Here is a 20,425-nt window from a genome sequence, read left to right on the forward strand (position 1 = left end):
CTTATGCTTTTGAACTTTTGATTCATTGTTTATTAACAATTAAAAAAAATATTCAATATTTAGGAAATTCAAAATGGTGGCTTCAAAATGGCGGATCTCGTCAACCTCTATTTTTCTGCTTTGTCGAGTGTAGGGCCGCTGGTAGTGAACGGAAATTAGAAATGTATATAATTTATTAAAATTGATGGAATTTCTAATTGACAATTTTTCTCTTTTTTTTTACTTTGATCTCGTTTAAAAATTATAAGTAAACAATTTTTTATGCCAATTTTAGGTATAAGGCATACAAAAAAGTATGTACTTTTAAAAATTTTTTGAATGAAGGAAATCGGATCAATAGAACGAGCCCTGTGCGCGACAAGAGGTTTCGAAACATGGTTCCGAGAAAAACAGGTTTAAAGTTTTTAGAAACTTTGCCTTTAGATAGCTTTCTTGTTATCATGGGTATGTTTGAAACGCTCTAGCTCAAGAAATATGCGTCGCATCGAAATAATACAAAAAAAAAATCGATTTTTTCAAAAAAATCCAAAAGAACCTCCCCTTAATGCACCGTCACTGTGTGAATTTCCACTTCCTTTACCTCCTTTCCTCCCCCAAGTAGGAGAGTAGGAAAAATTTCGGCGAGCACAAAATGTTTGCCAAGATGCTCGTCTGTGAATGGGCCCCTTTACACATAAGAATGTAAAAAAATATTTGCAATATATATAAACAAATATTTTTTCAACCAAACTTCGCGCCTAAAAAAGTTTTGTAAAATAATTTAATTTAAAAAAAGCAAAAAACTTACAAGAAAACTAAAAAGATGCGATGCAAACGACTGGACAAGGCAAGATTAGTTTCCCGTTGCTTATCCACAACGGCAGTTTATTAAAACTTGGAGAGTGATCTTGCCATAGATACATTTCTGGCTGCTTCTTGGGACGTCGGGGACTTCTTGGGAAAGTGCCAAAAGATCCATTGCGATTTTGCGTGTTTTATTGGTGCCAACAACAAATTAAAAAGAGTTATCGATTAACTGATGATTAATTATTGATGTTCTGCATGTGGATGATACGCTGCCAATACGCTGCCTATGGATGATGTTTAGAGAAACGTACAGAAACAAATGCTTTATTTTTGATACGTTTAGAGAAACGTTTGGTTAACATTCTTTATTTTTGGGCACGGCTCCTTTTAGAGACTACAAAAACATACATTTTCCAATGACAATATGACCGTAAGAAAGAGATTAAATGCTTTTTGAACCCTGTCTCAAAAAATTTTTTCGTTCATTTTCGTTGTATGAAAAGAGTAGTATGTTGTACCCATACAGTTAAAAAAAAAATTTTCGTTAACTGTTTTTTACCTAGTTGCTTCCCGCTCACACCCATAGCTAGAAAACAGTTAATGTCGATCTGTCAATTTTTTTTTAAGCCTAATACTCTGACGACGAAAATCCGCTGTAACACGTGTGCTAGCGAAATCGCTCTTTAATTGGCTACCGAGCTAGTGTGACCAAAAAAATTAAGGAAAAGGGTAATACTGAACAGCTGTTCTGTTTCTCTCTCTCTCTCTCTCTAATATTTCTCTTTAAATTTTCGCTCCATGTTTGGGGTGTCTAAATAAATCAAATGAATAATTTTACACCCCGAGATCAGCTGCTTACTTTTTTTGATCCGGCAACGCCATTCAATTTGATAGCCATAATTTTCGTCGTCAGAGTGCCGGTAAAATCCAGGAGGTAAAACTTTCTTCTTCTTCCTTTTTTCACACCGTTTTTTTTATATGTTGTTCGGCAGAGTACTAGGCTTTAATGTAGAAAATCAATCTAAATGATTGCCAAAATTAGGTTTAGTTCAATGCAATGGAAATAAAAGATCTTATTAAATTAATTTGTAATTGCGGTAATTTGTGGGAAAAAAATATTTTGATGCCAATTTAATGGCACCAATTTCTTTTATTTGAACTAAAATCATTATTTAAAATTATTATTTATTTATTATTTCAATTATTGTTTATTTATTGATTTTACACAAAAGTAGATTAAAAATCTACAAAGGTCTTCTGTGATAACCGAAGATCTATTGAAATCAGTTGTTTCCAGCATTGACAATTTTTAAATTCAAATCAATTTCATGAGGGACCAAAGTGCAAACTTAAAAATATTCTGTCACGCTGGAAAGAATAAACGATTTTACTCGACATTTTTTTCGATATGAATACTAGGCTTTTAGCCATAAAGAAAATATATTACGCAAATTGTGTAAAAAGAGTATTTTTGTGTAACTGGTGTTTCAAATATGTATTTGTGCGGCCACACTGCATTTCAGTCGGTACAGAATGTTGTGAAACATTGGTTTTTTTTCAATGTACATATATATTATTTGTTATTACAAAAAGATTTGTTTATGTACAGTGCAGCAAACCTGTGGTCAAAACATTGGGTAAATATTTGAAATAAGTAAATAATAACAGAAATACCTTATCGATATATGTACATACATACATCCATTAGCTTAAAAAATCAATGTTTTTATACCCTTGCAGAGGGTATTATAATTTTGGTCAAAAGTGTGCAACGCAGTGAAGGAGACATCTCCGACCCTATAAAGTATATATATTCTTGATCAGGATCACCTCCTGAGTTGATATGAGCATGTCCGTCTGTCCGTCTGTCCGTCTGTCCGTCTGTCCGTCTGTCCGTCTGTCTGTCCGTCTGTCTGTCTGTTTCTACGCGAACTAGTCTCTCAGTTTTGAAGCTATCGTCTTGAAACTTTGCACACACCCTTCTTTCCTTTGCACGCAGTATATAAGTCGGAACGGCCCGGATCGGCCGACTATATCCTATAGCTGCCATATAACTGATTGATCGGAAATGGTATAACTTTGGTGTTTTTAGAGTTAGAAAGTTCAAATTTGACATGAGAGCTATTTTTGGCAAAACATTACGTCATGCCAAATTTCATAAGGATCGGCCGACTATATCCTATAGCTGCCATATAACTGAACGATCGGAAATGACCCAACTTTCGTGTTTTTGAAGATAGAAAGCTGGAATTTAATACAGATTCTATTTTTAGTCAGTTGATCCAACCTACCAAATTTCATTAGGATCGGCCGACTATATCCCATAGCTGCCATATAACTGAACGATCGGAAATGGTATTTGGTAGAAATATCAACTTTCGTATTTTTAAAGATAGAAGTTTGGGACGTTTTTTAGATTTTGTATTGTAATAAATTGGATTATATATTCCTATTCCCATAAGGATCGGCCAACTATATCCGATGTTTGCGATATATATCCGGTTTTAACTGCAAGGGTATATAAACTTCGGCTCCGCCCGAAGTTAGCTTTCCTTTCTTGTTTCGTTTAAATGTAGTATAGAACTTGAATTTACAGTAGAATATGGTACATACTATCTATCTGTCTACCAAAAAGTAGAGCTCTACAACAAAAACACAAAATAAGAGCCGTCAGAAAGGACATTCGAAATTTGTATATACAGTACATATTTACATACATATAATACAAAATAATACAATAAAAAAAAAAAATAATAATAATACAATATTCTTATATTTATAAAGTAGTATTTTTACAAACTATGGCTCTGACCAATATTTCAAAAGTTATTTAAATTACAATTTTTAACAAGCGTTAATCGGAGCCTTGGAACATAAGGTAATGATCCATTGAGTTTTTTTTTTATTTTGTACTAATCTCCTACAAAAAAAATAACATCGGCCAACTATATCCGATGTTTGCGATATACATATATCCGGTTTTAACTGCAAGGGTATAGATAGCTTTCCTTTCTTGTTTTTCAATTTTTTTTGTAGCGTCTAAAAATTTAGGGAAATATGCATAGTTCTATCATACATTCTAGAATTCATTCTAACTCATTCATTTGGGTATTCCTCCCCCGAATGTTGTTCGAGTGAGAGTTTTTTCCGAAATATGTGTTTATTGTATTTATATGTACATAAGGTATGCGGAATGAAATACGAATAAAATTAAACGCGGTTGCAAAAAATTCCAATAGCCGACAGAGCAAAACAAAGAATGCAATAAATAGCGGTACTATTCCAGCCTGCACAGCAATAAAAATGAGCTTTCTAGTTAATGAGTAGTTGGGGTGATGTCTCTAAACCAGGGATCGGCACCCCAATACATTGATATGATTTTACCGCATTAGTGTTAGTAACGAATAGCAGAAAGTAGGCTGTGTGCATGACGTTTCACACATGTATACTGTGTGTGTGTGGCAGAGCTCGGGCAGAGAAATTTCCTATGCCCCCGAGATAGGGCCGTGCCGACCTCTGCTCTAAACACAGCAGAACGTCTATTTGCACATATGTATTGCGAAAATAACCCATCTCAGCTGAAAAATGAAATTTTCCATCACTTTTCTGCTATGGGATTTAAGAAAACTTTTATTTATAAAGTAATTTTGGATATTCAGAATGGGAAAAAAATGGAAAGATCCCGTGGATCCGGAAAAAATGTCCATTACAGCAGTCTCACGTAAGAGCCAAATTAAAGGCTGAAATTGTGGGTCACTCAGCCAAATCGTATCGTGCTAAAAAATACAATGTGAGCGACAAAACTGTTAAAAAGTATGTAAAAGACATGGGAGTGATCAAATGTTGCAGAAAAACCGTTCCTAAAATCACAGAAAAACAGAGAGAGACAATAAAAGTTCGGCTGCGTGCCCTCTCTAGAAATTTGTTTTCTGCAGGCAGCTCGAAAGTTTGCAAAATGGATGATGACACGTATTTCACAGTGGAGGGTCATAAATGGACTCCAAAACATTACTTTAAGCTTCCCGGTACTCAACCACCTGAAAATGTAACCCAGATTACAAAAACAAAGTTTCCTAAGAAGGTTTTACTGTGGCTCGCCATAAGCGAGCGTGGTATTAGCGAACCTGTCTTTTTTAAGGGAGGACTGGCTGTCAATGCCCAAATTTACAAGGACAATTGTCTTCCGGGGCTTAAGATTTTTATAGATAAGTGTCATGCAAGTGATAATACGGTGTTTTGGCCCGACTTAGCGTCTGCCCATTATGTCAGAACAACTCTGGAGGCTCTTGACCAGATGAACATTGAATTCGTACCTAAGCTGCAAAACCCTCCAAATGTGCCTCAGTTAAGGCCAATCGAAAGGTTTTGGGCAAATTTAAAAAGAAATATTTACAGCAAGGGATATAATTTAAAAAACATTGACTGTTTGATATTAAAAATCAAAAGAGAGCTTGCTAAAATCGATACAAATGGAATTCAGGAGGCTATGCGAAAAATACCCAAAAATATAAGGAAGGCTGATCGCAATGGTCATGAATATTTTTTTTAAAAATATAATATAGTCTAATAAAAACCATATAACAAATTTAAGTTAGTCGGACTTATATTGTTTTTTATATTTGTATTTCAACAGTTGTTCGTATTTTATTCCGCATACCTTATGTATGTTTGGGGATATATGAAAACCATACATACGAGGTGTGTTCAAAAAGTAAGGTGACTTTGTATATTCAAGAAAAACTATTAATTTATTTACAGTGGTGGAAAAAATAATAGAAACGAATTTTTCCTTTGGGCTCAAATACGTATTTTTAATAAGAAACGTGGTAATGAGTGAAAAATATAATTTTTCTTAAACATATATATGTACATCTATCTTACATACTAGAAAACAGAAATCCATTTAACTTTATTCATTTAGCTAAAAAATTAAAGTGAAGTTAAATTTAATGTTTTTGACCTGGAAATAAAAATAGAAACGAAATGACTAATCCTTCTAAATTTACTAGTTGAGAAAAATTTACCACGTATTCAGTATTCATTTTTTTCAAAATTGCAGCACACCTACGGGGTATAGACTCCACCAGATTGGACAAATTGCTTGCTAAATGGAGTACCACTCTTCCTGGACTTTCTCCAACAATTGCTTCTTATTTTTTGGTTGAAACCCATTTAAACGTTTTTTTAGGATGCCCTACAAATGCTCAATAGGGTTTAAGTCGGGTGACTGAGCTGACCAATCCATAACGTAGACTTTATTGTCCTGGAACCACTTTTTCGCAAGCTTGGATGTGTGTTTGGGATCGTTATTCGGCATAAATAGTCACTTCAAAGCAGAGGTCGGCACGGCCCTATCTCGGGGGCATAGGAAATTTCTCTGCCCGAGCTCTGCCGCACACACACAGTATAAATGTGTGAAACGTCATGCTCACTGCCTACTTTCTGCTATTCGTTACTAACACTAATGCGGTAAAATAATATCAATGTATCAATGTATAATATCAAATGCGTTTCCTCTTCGGCATGTGGTAACTTAACGTTAGGAAATTCTGCCGCAGCGCTGCCGGCACACTGACAGTGCGAGCATTCTCAATTTTTTTAGAAGCTCTCTCATTTGCTCTCATTGTGACTCATTTGACAGCCCAAATTTAAAATCAAAATGTTTCCACTGAGAAAAATTTTGTTCAGAAATTGGGTTGGAAAAAGTTTTCTTATTGGATAATGTAGATAGGGAAGCGTAGTTTTTCATTTGTTTAAGAAATGTTGCTACAAAAGATGTCTTTAAAATAAAATACACAATTTTAGTTCCCACTCAAACTTTTGAATAACGAAAAATGAAATAAAACAAGAAAGGAAAGCTAACTTCGGGCGGAGCCGAAGTTTATATACCCTTGCAGTTTAAACTGGATATATATCGCAAACATCGGATATAGTTGGCCGATCCTTATGGGAATATGAATATATAATCCAATTTATTACAATACAAAATCTAAAAAAAGTCTCAAGCTTCTATCTTCAAAAATACCAAAGTTGGTATTTCTACCAAAAACCATTTCCGATCGTTCAGTTATATGGCAGCTATAAGATATAGTCAGCCGATCGTTATGAAATTTGGTAGATCGGATTAACTGACCAAAAATAGAATGTGTACCAAGTGCCAGCTTTCTATCTTCAAAAACACGAAAGTTGGGTCATTTCCGATCGTTCAGTTATATGGCAGCTATAGGATATAGTCGGCCGATCCTTATGAAATTTGGCATGTCGTAATGTTTTGCCAAAAATAGCTCTCGTGTCAAATTTGAACTCTCTAACTCTAAAAACACCAAAGTTATACCATTTCCGATCAATCAGTTATATGGCAGCTATGGGATATAGTCGGCCGATCCCGGCCGTTCCGACTTATATACTGCGTGCAAAGGAAAGAAGGGTGTGTGCAAAGTTTCAAGTCGATAGCTTTAAAACTGAGAGACTAGTTCGCGTAGAAACAGACAGACAGACGGACAGACGGACCTGCTCATATCAACTCAGGAGGTGATCCTGATCAAGAATATATATACTTTATAGGGTCGGAGATGTCTCCTTCACTGCGTTGCACACTTTTGACCAAAATTATAATACCCTCTGCAAGGGTATAAAAATACGTTTTTTTCGCTCAGTGAATTCTCTACTCTCATTGTTTTTCTCCGCTACGCACACACTCAAATTTTAAACATGTGTTAGTTTTGCACCCCACTGCTCTAGCTCATAAAAGGAACTCTCCTTGCTGAATGCGCTTTCAAACTACGCTCAATCAGTCTTTTTCAAATGGTATGACTTGTTACGGATGCGTTCATATAGTTTTTAAGATCGTTCGAAGAAAGGAAAGGCTCTTTTTTCGACTTCCTCGTGTCGTGTCTAATTTTGTAGAAGTTGCTTCCTTTCTGCCACGTTTTTCCTGTTTATCTGTATAGTGGATAGCAGAAAACACTTTTTATTGAGCATTTCAATAGTTTGACAATTTGTTGCATGGATTGGACTTCTGCTTTTAATGTGAGGATTAGATTCCTCTCTACTACGGTGCAATTAGCTCTACGACCCATTTTGAAGCTTTTAACAAAATTAAATGATAAATTGTAGAAAAAATTGCTATAATAACACTCCTTGTTATAAAACTATTTAAAACAATACCTTTTATTTTAATTTAAACGAATAATAACCACAGATTTGAAAAAAATACGACCGCCTTTTTATTATTTTTTCCAACCCAAACACGAGGTCTTCTGACGAATTTCCTTGAAAAACCAAAATTGCGGATGAAAAGCGTTCAAAAAGAAGGTCGTGACCAAGTATCGTTATCCACGTTAGTAACACAGTGGATTTCATAAATATTTCTAAAGCTTAAACTTAAAAAAAAAGCCTTTGAGTGAAATAGAAGTATTCGTTTCTATTATTTTTTCCATCACTGTATTTATATTTATGTTGTCCCCTTCAAAGTAATCCCCCTCAGATACAATAAGCTTATGTCTACGGTTTTTCCCCTCCTCAAAGCACTTCCCATAAACAGTTTTCGGTATAGCGTTGAGCTCTTGGCTAGAGAACACACTGCTTTGCACACTATTGCACAAAACCCCTCTGCAAGGGTATAAAAATCATAAGAAACCATGTACAATTTGAAGACATGCTCATATCAACTGCTAAGTTCAATAATACGACTTGCCAAATTTTATAAGGATCGGCCGACTGTATCCTATAGCTGCCATATAACTGAACGATCGGAAATGGTTTTTGGTAGAAATACCAACTTTGGTCTTCTTGAAGATAGAAGTCTAATTATGTATTATAATACATAAATTGGGTTATATTATGATATTCTCATAAGGATCGGCCAACTATATCCGATTTTTGCGATATATATCCGGTTTTAAATGCAAGGGTATATTGGCTCCAGCTCCGCCCGAAGTAAGCTTTCCTTCCATGTTTTTTTTTAGTTTTTCTCTTATTCCACTCTTTTTGAGGGTGGCAGGTATGATCTGCACAAGCGACCTAACAATACTCGGGTGTTTTCATCTTAAAACACACAGGCACAAAATCACGAGTGCAAGATAGGAAAAACACACTTTGTACTCATACAAAAATTGTCGGTATTACCTTTTGTGTTAGTAATGGCGAGTGGTACTCTCGCTAAGCATAGGGTGTCGAAAAGTGTCACCCGTGCCAGTCTCTGGTGCGGATGTTGTTCGTTTCTTAGCGTTTCTGTTTAATTTAAATTTTATCAGCTAAATGTTTTTGGATTTATACATAAATTTGTATGCCCATGTCGGAGTGTCACAAAGAGAGCGGGTTAATTTTAAACACGTTATTCTCAAAACTGAAAGTCTTCTTGAAAATGTATAAACTCTCTTTTCATACTTTTTTTTGACAAATTAATGAAAAATTGCAGTCAAAAACGGTTTTTTTTTAAGTTTTTAAAGGGTTTTTTCAAAAATGGGAATTTTTTAAATCTTCCAAACTGACAAAATCACATTTTTTTTACGATGTTTCTTATAACGACAGGCTATTATTTTCTTTAAAGTAGCTTCTTCCAAACCAAATAATACTTAAAACTTACAAGTTGTAAGACGTTTTAAGTTATCTTCGTAGGATTATTCTACAACTGCCGATTTTTTGGGACGCGGGACTGCTCACTTGTTCTATACCGTTGTACCTCAAACTTCAGTTACTTCTGAGTGCAATAAAAGCCCCATATGATATAAAAAAAACAGCTTTTTTGCAAGATACCAATTTCTAGGGATTTGTGAGAACTACATTTATTCTTAACCACTTTTACGATTGGTCCAATATTTTGAGACTTTTTACGTTAAACGCAGTTGACTTGATTATTGTTATTATAGCCCTTTGGTCTATAATGTTATACCCTTTTGGTCTAAAATGTGCTTCGTAGTGAAGGAGTCATTTCCTACCTAACAAAATATATTCATGGATATAACATGTCCGTCTGTCTGTCTGCTTGCACGTGAACTAGTGCTTTAGCTAATAGCTAATAGCTTTAAAACTTAAAGCTATCAAACTTTACACACACCCTTTTTTTCTTTGCTCGCAGTACCTTTACGAGTCTTTTCCTTTATGAAATTGCTTTTATAACCAAATTTTCATAATGGTCATAATATTCGAAATTGGCGATGTATATGGATCTTAACTGCAAGGGTATATCAACTTCGGCTTCGTCCGAAATTAGCTTTTTTATACCCTTGCAGAGGGTATTATAATTTTGTCCAAAAGTGTGCAATGCAGTGAAGGAGACATCTCCGACCCTATAAAGTATATATATTCTTGATCAGGATCACCTCCTGAGTTGATATGAGCATGTCCGTCTGTCCGTCTGTATGTCTGTTTCTATGCGAACTAGTCTCTCAGTTTTGAAGCTATCGTCTTGAAACTTTGCACACACCCTTCTTTCCTTTGCACGCAGTATATAAGTCGGAACGACCGGGATCGGCCGACTTTATCCTACAGCTGTCATATAACTGATTGAGCGGAAATGGTATAACTTTGGTGTATTTAGAGTTAGAGAGTTCAAATATTACTATTTAAGCTATTTTTGGCAAAATAATACGACATGCCAAATTCCATAAGGATCGGTCGACTATATCTTATAGCTGCCATATAACTGAACGATCGGATGTAACCCAACTTTCGTGTTTTTGAAGATAGAAAGATGGAACTTAGTACAGATTCTATTTTTGGCCAGTTGATCCATCCTACCGAATTTCATTAGGATCGGCCTATAGCTGCCATATAACTGAACGATCGGAAATGGTATTTGGTAGAAATATAAACTTTTGTGTTTTTGAAAATAGAAGCTTGGGACATTTTTTTTAGATTTTTTTATTTTAGTTAATTGGTTTTATTATGATGTAATCATAAGGATCGGCCAACTATATCCGATGTTTGCGATATATATCCGGTTTTAACTGCAAGGGTATATCAACTTCGGCTCCGCCCGAAGTTAGCTTTCCTTTCTTGTTTTAATATAAAGTTCTTTTGTTTTAATATTTATATATATTTTTATATTTTTTATTTTCAGCTTTTTATTGAAATCTTAATAACAAAGCTGAATAGCCATATTCCCCGAAAGCCGAAGAATCTGACTTATACAGACTCTACTCGAACATTATTAAACGGTTTCAGAGAGAGATTGCAGCAAAACTTTTTCTTACTTTTTACAACTTATCCTTTAAATAACGTAAAATGTATGCTTTAATGTAACTATTATTGATTTTAGTTTGTTTGTGTTTGATGTAAAAATGAATTTGTCACATAGAACAATTATAGTCACAATTGACAACAAAAAAATAAAGTTACGGATTTTGTAAACTATTTTCGACCCTTTGTCTTGAGTCATGTACGACCCTATTAAGTATATACATTCTGGAACTCTAAGCTAAAACTACCATTTTATATAGTTCTTATTTACTTTAATATTGGATTGTTATATTTTTCATATTGATTAATAAAAACTAAAGTAAACACAAATACCAAACAAAGCATTGGGTTTTGTTTGCCATTTATATTTGTAAATGTTTTGCCTTGTTTGCCTTCAATTTATATCAGGGAGAAAAGCTCGAACAAACCAAATTGTTGCATTGGTCGGAAATGGTAACAATTTTTATTTTGCTCCCGAAAATCCAATTTCGGCTAATTTACAAAGCGCTCAACAGGCCCCAGAACAGCCACATAGCAAAACGGAAACTATGATGCTTACCCTCCAACAAAGTATGATGACGCTTAAGTAATTCATGAAAACGACCATTCAAACACTTATTTAAAACCAGAACATGGTAATTCAGACTAAGAATAATAATGTGGTAAATCAATGGTGACTCTTGGTAAACCGTATTGACGTTATGCTAGTGGTGGAAACGCATCTTAAAAGCAAATAAAACTTGCAAATAAGAGGCTATACAGGATGTATAGATCATCAGAATGGCAAAGCCCACGGCGGAATCTGAGTACCAATCAGATCATCAAATCAAGCATCATTTTCACAAAAGTTTTGTAACCAAACTTCTATGTCACTTCCACAAATTCAGTCAAGTAACGGAAGCCTTTCAATATGTGCCGTTTACTGTTCTCGCTTCTTAATCTAGAAATGACAATTTATGGACTTCTTCATGGGAATCGTTTTGTAGCCGCAGGAGACTACAACTATCCCGAAACTGAAACTATCTGGTTTAAATAATTGCTCGAGAGCTTTATATGGAATCGGACATCAACAGATGTCCAACAGACCAATAAGCCTTCTATCTTGTTTGTCTTAATTGTTTAAAAATGCTTGCTAGCTCGCATAATACCATATCTGGAAGTTTGCAATATTATCCTGGTACACCAATTTGGCGAGAAGAATTCTAGCTTCGAAAAGAGAGAATACTGTAGCACTATTTTCTCAACGTATCTAAAGCGATAGACCGAATTTGGCTTAATGGACACATGCACCAAATTGAAACGTATTTATATTTAACAAACATACACCCACAAACTACTTCAGTCGTACATCTACAATAGGGTATTCTCAGTGAGATTCAAAGCAGCAACTTCGGGCGATTTCCTAAACTTGTATGTATATATGTTCTATAAAACATGTTCTACTGTGAATATTTCTTCGAACGAACTACAATTTCAACATTTGCCAACGAGATAATCGGTATGCATAACACCCAAGCTAACGAAGTAACATACCTTGGCATCCACCTCGATAGGTGACTAACCTGGCGAAAGCACATCGAACGCAAGAAGATGTACCTAAAACAGGGGTAGCCATTCCGATTGCTTTCGTTCCTGTTTTTTTGTTTGGTTGCTTTTGGGAAATGCAAAGTCATATACATGTGTGGCTCCCAGAATAGGGAAAAGGGAATCACAAAAACAAATTTGCGGGCTTTTCTATTCTCCTAAATCGTGCTAATCCGAATTTATTTTTATTGTTTGATTGCCGACGCTTTACTGGAAGAAATACGTTCTGGTTTTTGTTTCTGCCAAAATGGTCGACTTAAAGCGACGAATTTAATTTTCGCAGAAAATTTTTTATTAGAAAGCTATGCGATATTTGCGATACAAAAATAATCCGTGTCAAAAATTAGGGCCTTTTTGTCTTTATTTTTGTTCATAAATAAATGTATTTGCAAATGTAAATAACCTGCAAATTTATCGCCACTGTGCCTGGACTTCAAGGTACTACTCTACAATTCAGGGACGTCATTATGTTAGTTAAGCTAAAAATTTAAGTTAAAAAAAAAAAATTGATGTCAGGTATTATGGGGTCAGCAAGAAGATTTGTCCAATTGATCGGAAAATGCCAAAAACTTTGGCTCAGCGGAATAAATCCTATTTAATTTCTTTGGAATTTGAAAGGTTTTTAAACATATATTTACTGTAATTTTGGTTCAATTACTGCACCTATGTAGTTAAAAAATTCGTCCAGCCATTATGGCTTTATGAAGAGTAGCACCAAAACTTTTAGATTACTTTTATTGTTATTGATGACTTTTGAAAGGTCTAAATGGATTTCAGTAAAGCATGGACTATGTTAACCACTAACTATTTTTGAGTAAACTCATTTTTTTAGAATTCCCAACTGATCTCCCTACTTTAATTTTGGATAGGTGTAATTTTGGTAAGTGGGTAGCTGCAATAACATATCTTACACCTTACATCCTGTTGGGTCCGGCAGCAGCCGCTGTTTTAGTTAAACGTTTATTTATTAGGCGGTTACGTTTTATATTATTATGTACAAATCGCTCAGTTTCTAAAAGTCTAAGCCTCTAGGAATCATGTGGCAGGGCGAATGTTGACATTTTAAGGTTAAAATTGCACCAAACCACTAGTGTTATCTGTGACACCTATGATAAATGATAAACAAAAAGAATGCCCAGCTTTAAAATCTGTTGGGCATGAAAGAAGCAATGTAAACATTTTCCACGATCTATACCATCGCTTGCAGCTCTAATCGGTTGAATCCGTGCAGTTGTATATATTACAGGGAATATTTGCGATGGCGCAATCCGGCAATCCAGCAACGATAGTTGCATACCTCCAGGTGGCCTCGAGGGGCGAAATGAATGGGCTGTCAATACCCATCAAGCAGCCTTTAACCTTCGAACGAAACTTAAACGGTACCCACTCTTTCACCGCTCCGTGGAGAGGGCTGTCGGCGGCTGGTGTTCGCGGAATGGCGACGTATCTGCCCGATGATTTTCCAAGAAGTTTAGCCCGTCTTTTTTATTTAATTCATAAACTATATCCGCGGGCTGACATTACGGGTCCCGGACCGGAGAAGTTTCTATCTTTTCTTAATAACGGGTAATTACGACGTGACAGGGTAATAATCGGAGACTTCCGTATTGCTTCAATTGGCTTCAATAAAGTTTACAATTTAAGGCGTACTCCCCCCTTTCATCCGCAATAAGCTGTTGAAGCGCTTCCACGTGATCGAGGCTGGAATTGGGAAAGTTTTCGCCAACCCGTCAACAAACGAAATACAATTTCACATCTACTAGCCAATAGAAGCATTCAATGAGAACGAAAACCTTCGTTCACTGTCTCCACGCGTCCATCGGGGGCACCACAAGGATACCAGATGGACACAACTCCACTCCCTTATCGGCGGCGGAGCGTTCCTTAAAAGCCCCGCGAACGCTCCGAATTTTGCTCCCGAGTCAGGCTGTCTCAGATCAAAATTAGCGGCTCCACCAACTAAAACACCTGTCCTTGCTGCACTCGGAGTTCGTTAAAGCAGGGAGCCAGTCGTTAAAACCAAAGGGTAAATAGTAACGGGCCACGATAACTTCCTTGATGGAAGTCCCATGTAGCACTAACCAAGCAGGAATGTATATTTTTAAATGAGGCTGTTTGTGTTCTTTCATCTAAGTAGGAAGATTTCCACGTAAGGAGGTCTGTAGGAAATCCCAGCATATAGGTTTCTTACCACACAGACGGGTATTCCATCGGGGCCTGGCGAATAAACGGGTTTGCCCCTTAGAAAATCAGATAATAAGATCTTTTCGTAGAAAGATGGACAGAAAATAAAATTTGCTGATATGTAGATATGTTGAAAAATCTAAGCTTCTGCAAGTTTTTTCTAAGATGATATTTACATCGGTGCATACCAGAATATCGGACCATTCAAATGTATCGATGAGGCTATTAAGTTTGTGAAAATCGGCTTTACGGAAACAGCGAATCGTATTTGCCACGCATGAAAACTTCTGATCGATACCAGAAATGGTTTCGATTGAAACCTCAAGCGTGGGGTGATATGGATCCTCTGGGGTTGAAAGGGGAAAAGCTCTTGAAAGAGTGGTACCATCAGGATCAGATACAAAACATATGTCTAAAAGCCGACCTAACGAAGTTTTAACATGGTTAATTTGACATAGGGACATATCAAACTTGCCTGCGGTGAAGTCTAACCTGGACTGCTAAAACTCGGTTGGGGATCATTTTATAGCTGCTAAAGACTACCTCTAAACATACGCACAAGGGTTCAAGTCTCCTGACTCCCAAAGGAAGAAAATTGTACAATGCATGGAGGTCAGCTCCCAGTATGGAGGCCACCTTCAATGCTCCGCGTTCTTATGGGGGGTCTTACTCGGCGGCCAGTGGATAGAGGTTATTGAAGACTTCAAAAAGTTTGTGTTAATACTAATGGTGGTGCCTTGTAGTAAGTTGTTTAGTTAGATGTGATTTTATGATTAACATATTGTTAAGTGCCATGTGTATCAGATGTTTTATTGGCGGAAAATAAATTTGTTTTTTTCTATTATACTTCTTTTTAGGTATCTATTTAAAATAACTTACTCGGAATGCATTTTAATTGTGTAATTATTAATGTGCTTTTATGGGCGTCTATGTGCTCTTCAAACGATCCATACAATGCTCTTGGTCTAAAAAACATTGCCACTTCAGAGGAAATACGGTTAGCTTATAGGCAACTAGCAAAAGAATGGTATGTCAATATCATAATAAATAATTATACCAAAATTAAAAAAAAAAACATATATTTTTGGTAATTGAAAAATTCTACTTTTCAGGCATCCAGATAAAAGTCAAACTACTGACGGAGCGGAAAAATTTTTTAAGATTAAGTCGGCCTATGAACTTCTAACCGACACAGAACGTCGACGAATTTATGACCTATATGGGATTACAGATGAAAATTCCCATTATTTACAAAAAAAATATGATTATAGTGAATACAACCGGTTTTCAAACGATCAATTTGATGACATTTTTTTGGGAAACCAATTTCCAATTGGTCAAGATATTGGGCTATTCCATAAACTATCGGTTACTGCAAACTATTTTGAGAAGATTATTTTACCCAATTCTGAAAAGAAGGTTTACTTAATTTTGTTTTATAATGACTGGTGCTTTCGATGTATTAAAATAGTTGAAGCTTTTAAAAAACTAAAAGACCTTTTAGAACCATTAGGTAAGATTAATTTTGTTTTTTTTTTTAATATTCTAATTTTGCTTTCTTTAGGTATAAATTTTGCAACAATTAATGCTGTTTATGAACCATCAACATTCCGTAAAACTGGATCGGATGGAGTTCCAAAGTTAATTGTCGTTTTGAAAAGAAATTTTTTTATTTTTCGGGACGATGCCCTAACGCCGCCAAAAGTTGTAGGTAAGTTGTTATTATTTCTTTATTATATATATCTATTATTAATTATTTATTATTATTATTATTTATTATTTATATATGTATTTATTTATTATTATTATTTTTATTATTATATATATGTACATTTTTATTATTATCATTATTATACCCTTGCATAGGGTATTATAATTTTGGTCAAAAGTGTGCAACGCAGTGAAGGAGACATCTCCGACCCTATAAAGAATATATGTATATTCTTTCTGCCATATAAATGATTGATTGGAAAAGGTATAACTTTGGTGTTTTTAGAGTTAGAGAGTTCAAATTTTACATGAGCAATGTTGGCAAAATAATACGACATGCCAAATTTCAAATGCATCGGCCGACTATATCCTATAGCTGCCATATAACTGAACGATCGGAAATAACCTAACTTTCGTGTTTTTCAAAGATAGAAAGCTGGAACTTAGTACAGATTGTCGTGCCGTCTAAGACGAAATGAAGTCGTTAATGAGACACACTAAAAATGAATTTACAGAAGTAATCACTGGTTTTTAAAGCCGGAAATCTTTAGCTCCGAAGTTTTTCCAAATAGGTACCTTATTTTAAGCGGGATGGCGAAGTGGGTGGAGTCCTCATTTCGGTAGACCTCAAACTTGCTTCTGAAGAGGTGAAATCACAAGAGTTTGGTGCCATAGAATTTATTTGCATCAAAATCATTTTGTCCGCTAAAAATTCATACACTTCATGTTCATATATACCGCCTTCGTCTGAACCGCCCACATATTGGCATCATTTGTACGCTATACCGCGGTCGTCGATCGTGACTGATATCTCAGAATTAAAGTTGTCCAATGACGATAACTCACCATCTTTATCACTTATTACGCACTATGTCTTCAATGCGGGCATGTTTGTCAGTTTTTAGACTTATTTTTTGTATCTGATCCTTATAGTACCACTCTTTCCAGAGCTTTGCCCCTTTCAACCCCAGGGGATCCATATCACCCCACGCTTGAGGTTTCAATTGAAACCATTTCTGGTATCGATCAGAAGTTTCCATGCGTGGCTGATTTTTACTAGCTTAATAGCCTTATCGATACATATGATTGGTCCGATATTCTGACATGCATCGATCTAACTGTTACCTTAGAAAATGTCAAACTTAGAAAAATGTGTGCCATGAAATAACCCGTCCGCTTCAAAAAATCATCCTTGGTTTACAAGGTGCCTTACAAACTTAAAATATACTAAAAAAAGGCTCTTAATTAAATATAAAAAAAACCTGCAGTAGTATAGATTTTTCAAGATATATACTAGCTCGGTCAAATTTTACCGTGCATAACGCAGAATATTACAAGAATTGTATTCGCCGCTGACGGATACAATTTACTCAGGATCAAAAGCAGTTTTCTAACTTTCTATTCACTAAGCGTAAACATGTATATTTTCCACCTCTGCTTACGGTTAAGAGTTAATCTGCAACCTCTTACAATTGCCGATCTATTCCCAAAATTTTTTAAACTACTTATTATCCGCCTAAATCGACAGATCAGCCTTCGATACATATTAGAGGTCTGCATGATTGCACTCAAAATTTTCGGTTATTTGAGTACAATAAGTTTAAGTCGCAATTGAGCGTGCCAAACCGTTTCAACAAAGTGAATTGCGGTTTGGTAAGGGTTGTTTTCGTTGTATGCGAAATGAGTGAAATTCAAACCAATGTGGAATGGATAGAATGAGTGAATGCAGAGTAAATGCTTCGAGTACTCGGATAAAATTTTGGCATTTTCGTCATTCATGGCAGGTGCTAAGGAGCAGAAGCTAAAACCAGTTGCACAATTTTTTGTATACCTGCAAGCAGCTACCTGCAAAGAGCCTTTTCAGATGCTAGAAATTTAATTTCTGAAAAGCGATGTATTATTGCTAACAATGCAGATACAATAAAAAAAATTATGTTTTTGCATTCTGTTATGAAAAATTAAATAAATGACATATATATGTATATATAATAATTAATCCATGCCTTTCTATTTTTCTATTTCTTGTATTGAAAAGCAACACAACAACAAAAACAAAAAATTATTTTGACGTCACAAATGCGACGCACAACTAACCGAGTACTCGGTTACAAAACTCATTTGGTTATTGCGCCGTCGTTCGGATAGTGTACATTTTTTACTCATGCCTTTACCACATTTGCCAAATCCGTTTTACTCAATGTCTCACTCAGTCAGTCAGAACTTTGAGTGAGAGTGCCAAATGCTGCTTTGACTGTATTCATGCAGACCTCTAATACATATGACAACATTCAATCAGCAAATCTTGTGTTCTGTCCGTTTTTCTCCGGGACTAGCTTTTTATCTGATCTTTTAAGGGTCGAACCCGTTTATAAGCCAAGCCCCGATGGAGTATACATATATATATATACATACGTGTGGACGTGGCAAAATTTTGACACAAACTTTATCTGATAAAAAAGGTTATTGAACCATCGTTGCATGCAGACGTGTATTTATTGTGCTCTGGGAGAAAGTATTCAATAAAATTAATAAAACAATAAAGACGCTTTCTACGATGAAATACCGAATTTTTATATTGATTAGTTAATTAAATAATGTAACACCTAACGCTTAAAACTCTAATTAACTGAACCTTAATTACAATGAGACTATACGACGTTCGCACACAGCGTCAACGCGAGCAAGACGAGAGACGGCTCTCAATACAAAGAAACAACGAGAACTTTACTTTTAAAGAACCCGAAAATTAAAGCTGCAAAAAAATCGATAGTACCATCGATAATATCGATGGTTGGCCGCCGGTCATCGACTTCGATATTTTTCAGACTATCACCATAGTTTTACAAAAAATTCCCATCACTTGGACTTTGAACGAACAAGAAGGTACGCATATTTTGCTCACAAAAAAAATGTAATATATACTAATTTTCTCTAGTTTCTAGTCTCTAACAACTTGTGACACAAACTGTTATTTATCAACAAAAATTGGTTTTTAATCAAAGAAATGTGATTTAATTTCTCCTTCCAAATATGAATTAAAAAAAAATCTCATTTGAATTTAAACTAAATGCGTTTTTAATTAAAACAGGGGTATTCATATAAAACCAATATAATAGGGGTATTCCCTAAAAAAAAATTATATTAAGTATGTTGGTTTTACATGAATACCTCTAATGTTTTTATATGAGTGATAGTATCGAGGTTTAGTCCCCAAACTATCAAAACTATCGATGGGGCTACCATCGATATTTTTGCAGCTATACCGAAAATATTGCAAGCTCTGATCAAGCGCGGTCAATTATCCCCAACTTAACCGAGTTCTTAAACATAGAGAGCGAGAGAGCGCGCTCTTGCTCCCTCTCGCTACCATCGATGTCTCTGCAGCCAAAGCGCGCAGTAATTAGCACCACAATTTCTTTAACAACGTCAACCGTAACAACAACAACTACCGCACTGTATCGACAGCGCGATTAACATCATTAGCTAGCAGCGCAAATATTAATACGTCTACCGCTGCGCTGAAAAACAGAACAAAAACAATGAATATATTAAGCCGACTGTGCAGACTGGTAGAGAAAAAGAAGCCAAAGTCTCCGCCTATTTATATACGAGAAAAATTTCCAATTTCCAAGAATCTGGCAACTCTGTAAGCTCTGTACTCAACGAGAACACAACATATTATCGACGAGTAAAAAGTGAAATTTTTAGTCGAAAGGTAAAAAAAGTTAAATCGCATAAATCATGTCGTTGATTTTCGAAAAGATGCCGGCTGATGATGATTTGATCCAATCGATACTTGATCAACAGCAAGCATTTACAAGGGACATTGTGGAACAGCAACATAAATGGATACAAGCAATGATGGATAGAAACGCTTCTCCAGGGCAGGGTGATTCAAGCCACACGTGTGTGTGCACACAGGTGAATTATCTGAGTGAACTTACTGTTACCGCCGTCATAGAGTTAAGTTTATATTTGA

The 20,425-nt window shown here is 35.5% G+C and overlaps 2 protein-coding genes and 1 long non-coding RNA gene across 5 annotated transcripts in view; 2 read left to right on the plus strand and 1 right to left on the minus strand.

The window, feature by feature from the left end:
• eIF4B (eukaryotic translation initiation factor 4B) overlaps positions 1–15,730 on the plus strand; it is a 184,144-nt gene extending 168,414 nt beyond the window's left edge. The window contains exons 5-6 of the mRNA XM_070279526.1: positions 10,850–11,015; positions 15,594–15,730. Coding sequence (XP_070135627.1) covers positions 10,850–11,015; positions 15,594–15,610 — 183 coding nt within the window. The 3' untranslated portion in view covers positions 15,611–15,730. The remainder of the gene's footprint in view (positions 1–10,849; positions 11,016–15,593) is intronic.
• LOC138926231 (uncharacterized) lies at positions 2–19,160 on the minus strand. Of its 3 annotated transcripts, none has more exons than XR_011442638.1 (4): positions 19,088–19,160; positions 1,646–1,787; positions 788–1,070; positions 2–138 (listed from the first exon to the last, which is right to left on the minus strand). It is a non-coding gene; the product is annotated as an uncharacterized lncRNA (long non-coding RNA). The 3 variants fall into 3 exon arrangements; XR_011442637.1 differs by having other exon boundaries at positions 1,646–1,807; positions 19,088–19,145; XR_011442639.1 differs by lacking the exon at positions 1,646–1,787 and having other exon boundaries at positions 19,088–19,149.
• l(3)80Fg (dnaJ homolog subfamily C member 16 l(3)80Fg) overlaps positions 15,621–20,425 on the plus strand; it is a 260,296-nt gene continuing 255,491 nt past the window's right edge. The window contains exons 1-3 of the mRNA XM_043210124.2: positions 15,621–15,763; positions 15,849–16,249; positions 16,301–16,447. Coding sequence (XP_043066059.1) covers positions 15,621–15,763; positions 15,849–16,249; positions 16,301–16,447 — 691 coding nt within the window. The remainder of the gene's footprint in view (positions 15,764–15,848; positions 16,250–16,300; positions 16,448–20,425) is intronic.

The sequence above is a fragment of the Drosophila bipectinata genome, chromosome 3L (genome assembly GCF_030179905.1).
Source record: "Drosophila bipectinata strain 14024-0381.07 chromosome 3L, DbipHiC1v2, whole genome shotgun sequence".
Lineage (NCBI taxonomy): Eukaryota > Metazoa > Arthropoda > Insecta > Diptera > Drosophilidae > Drosophila > Drosophila bipectinata.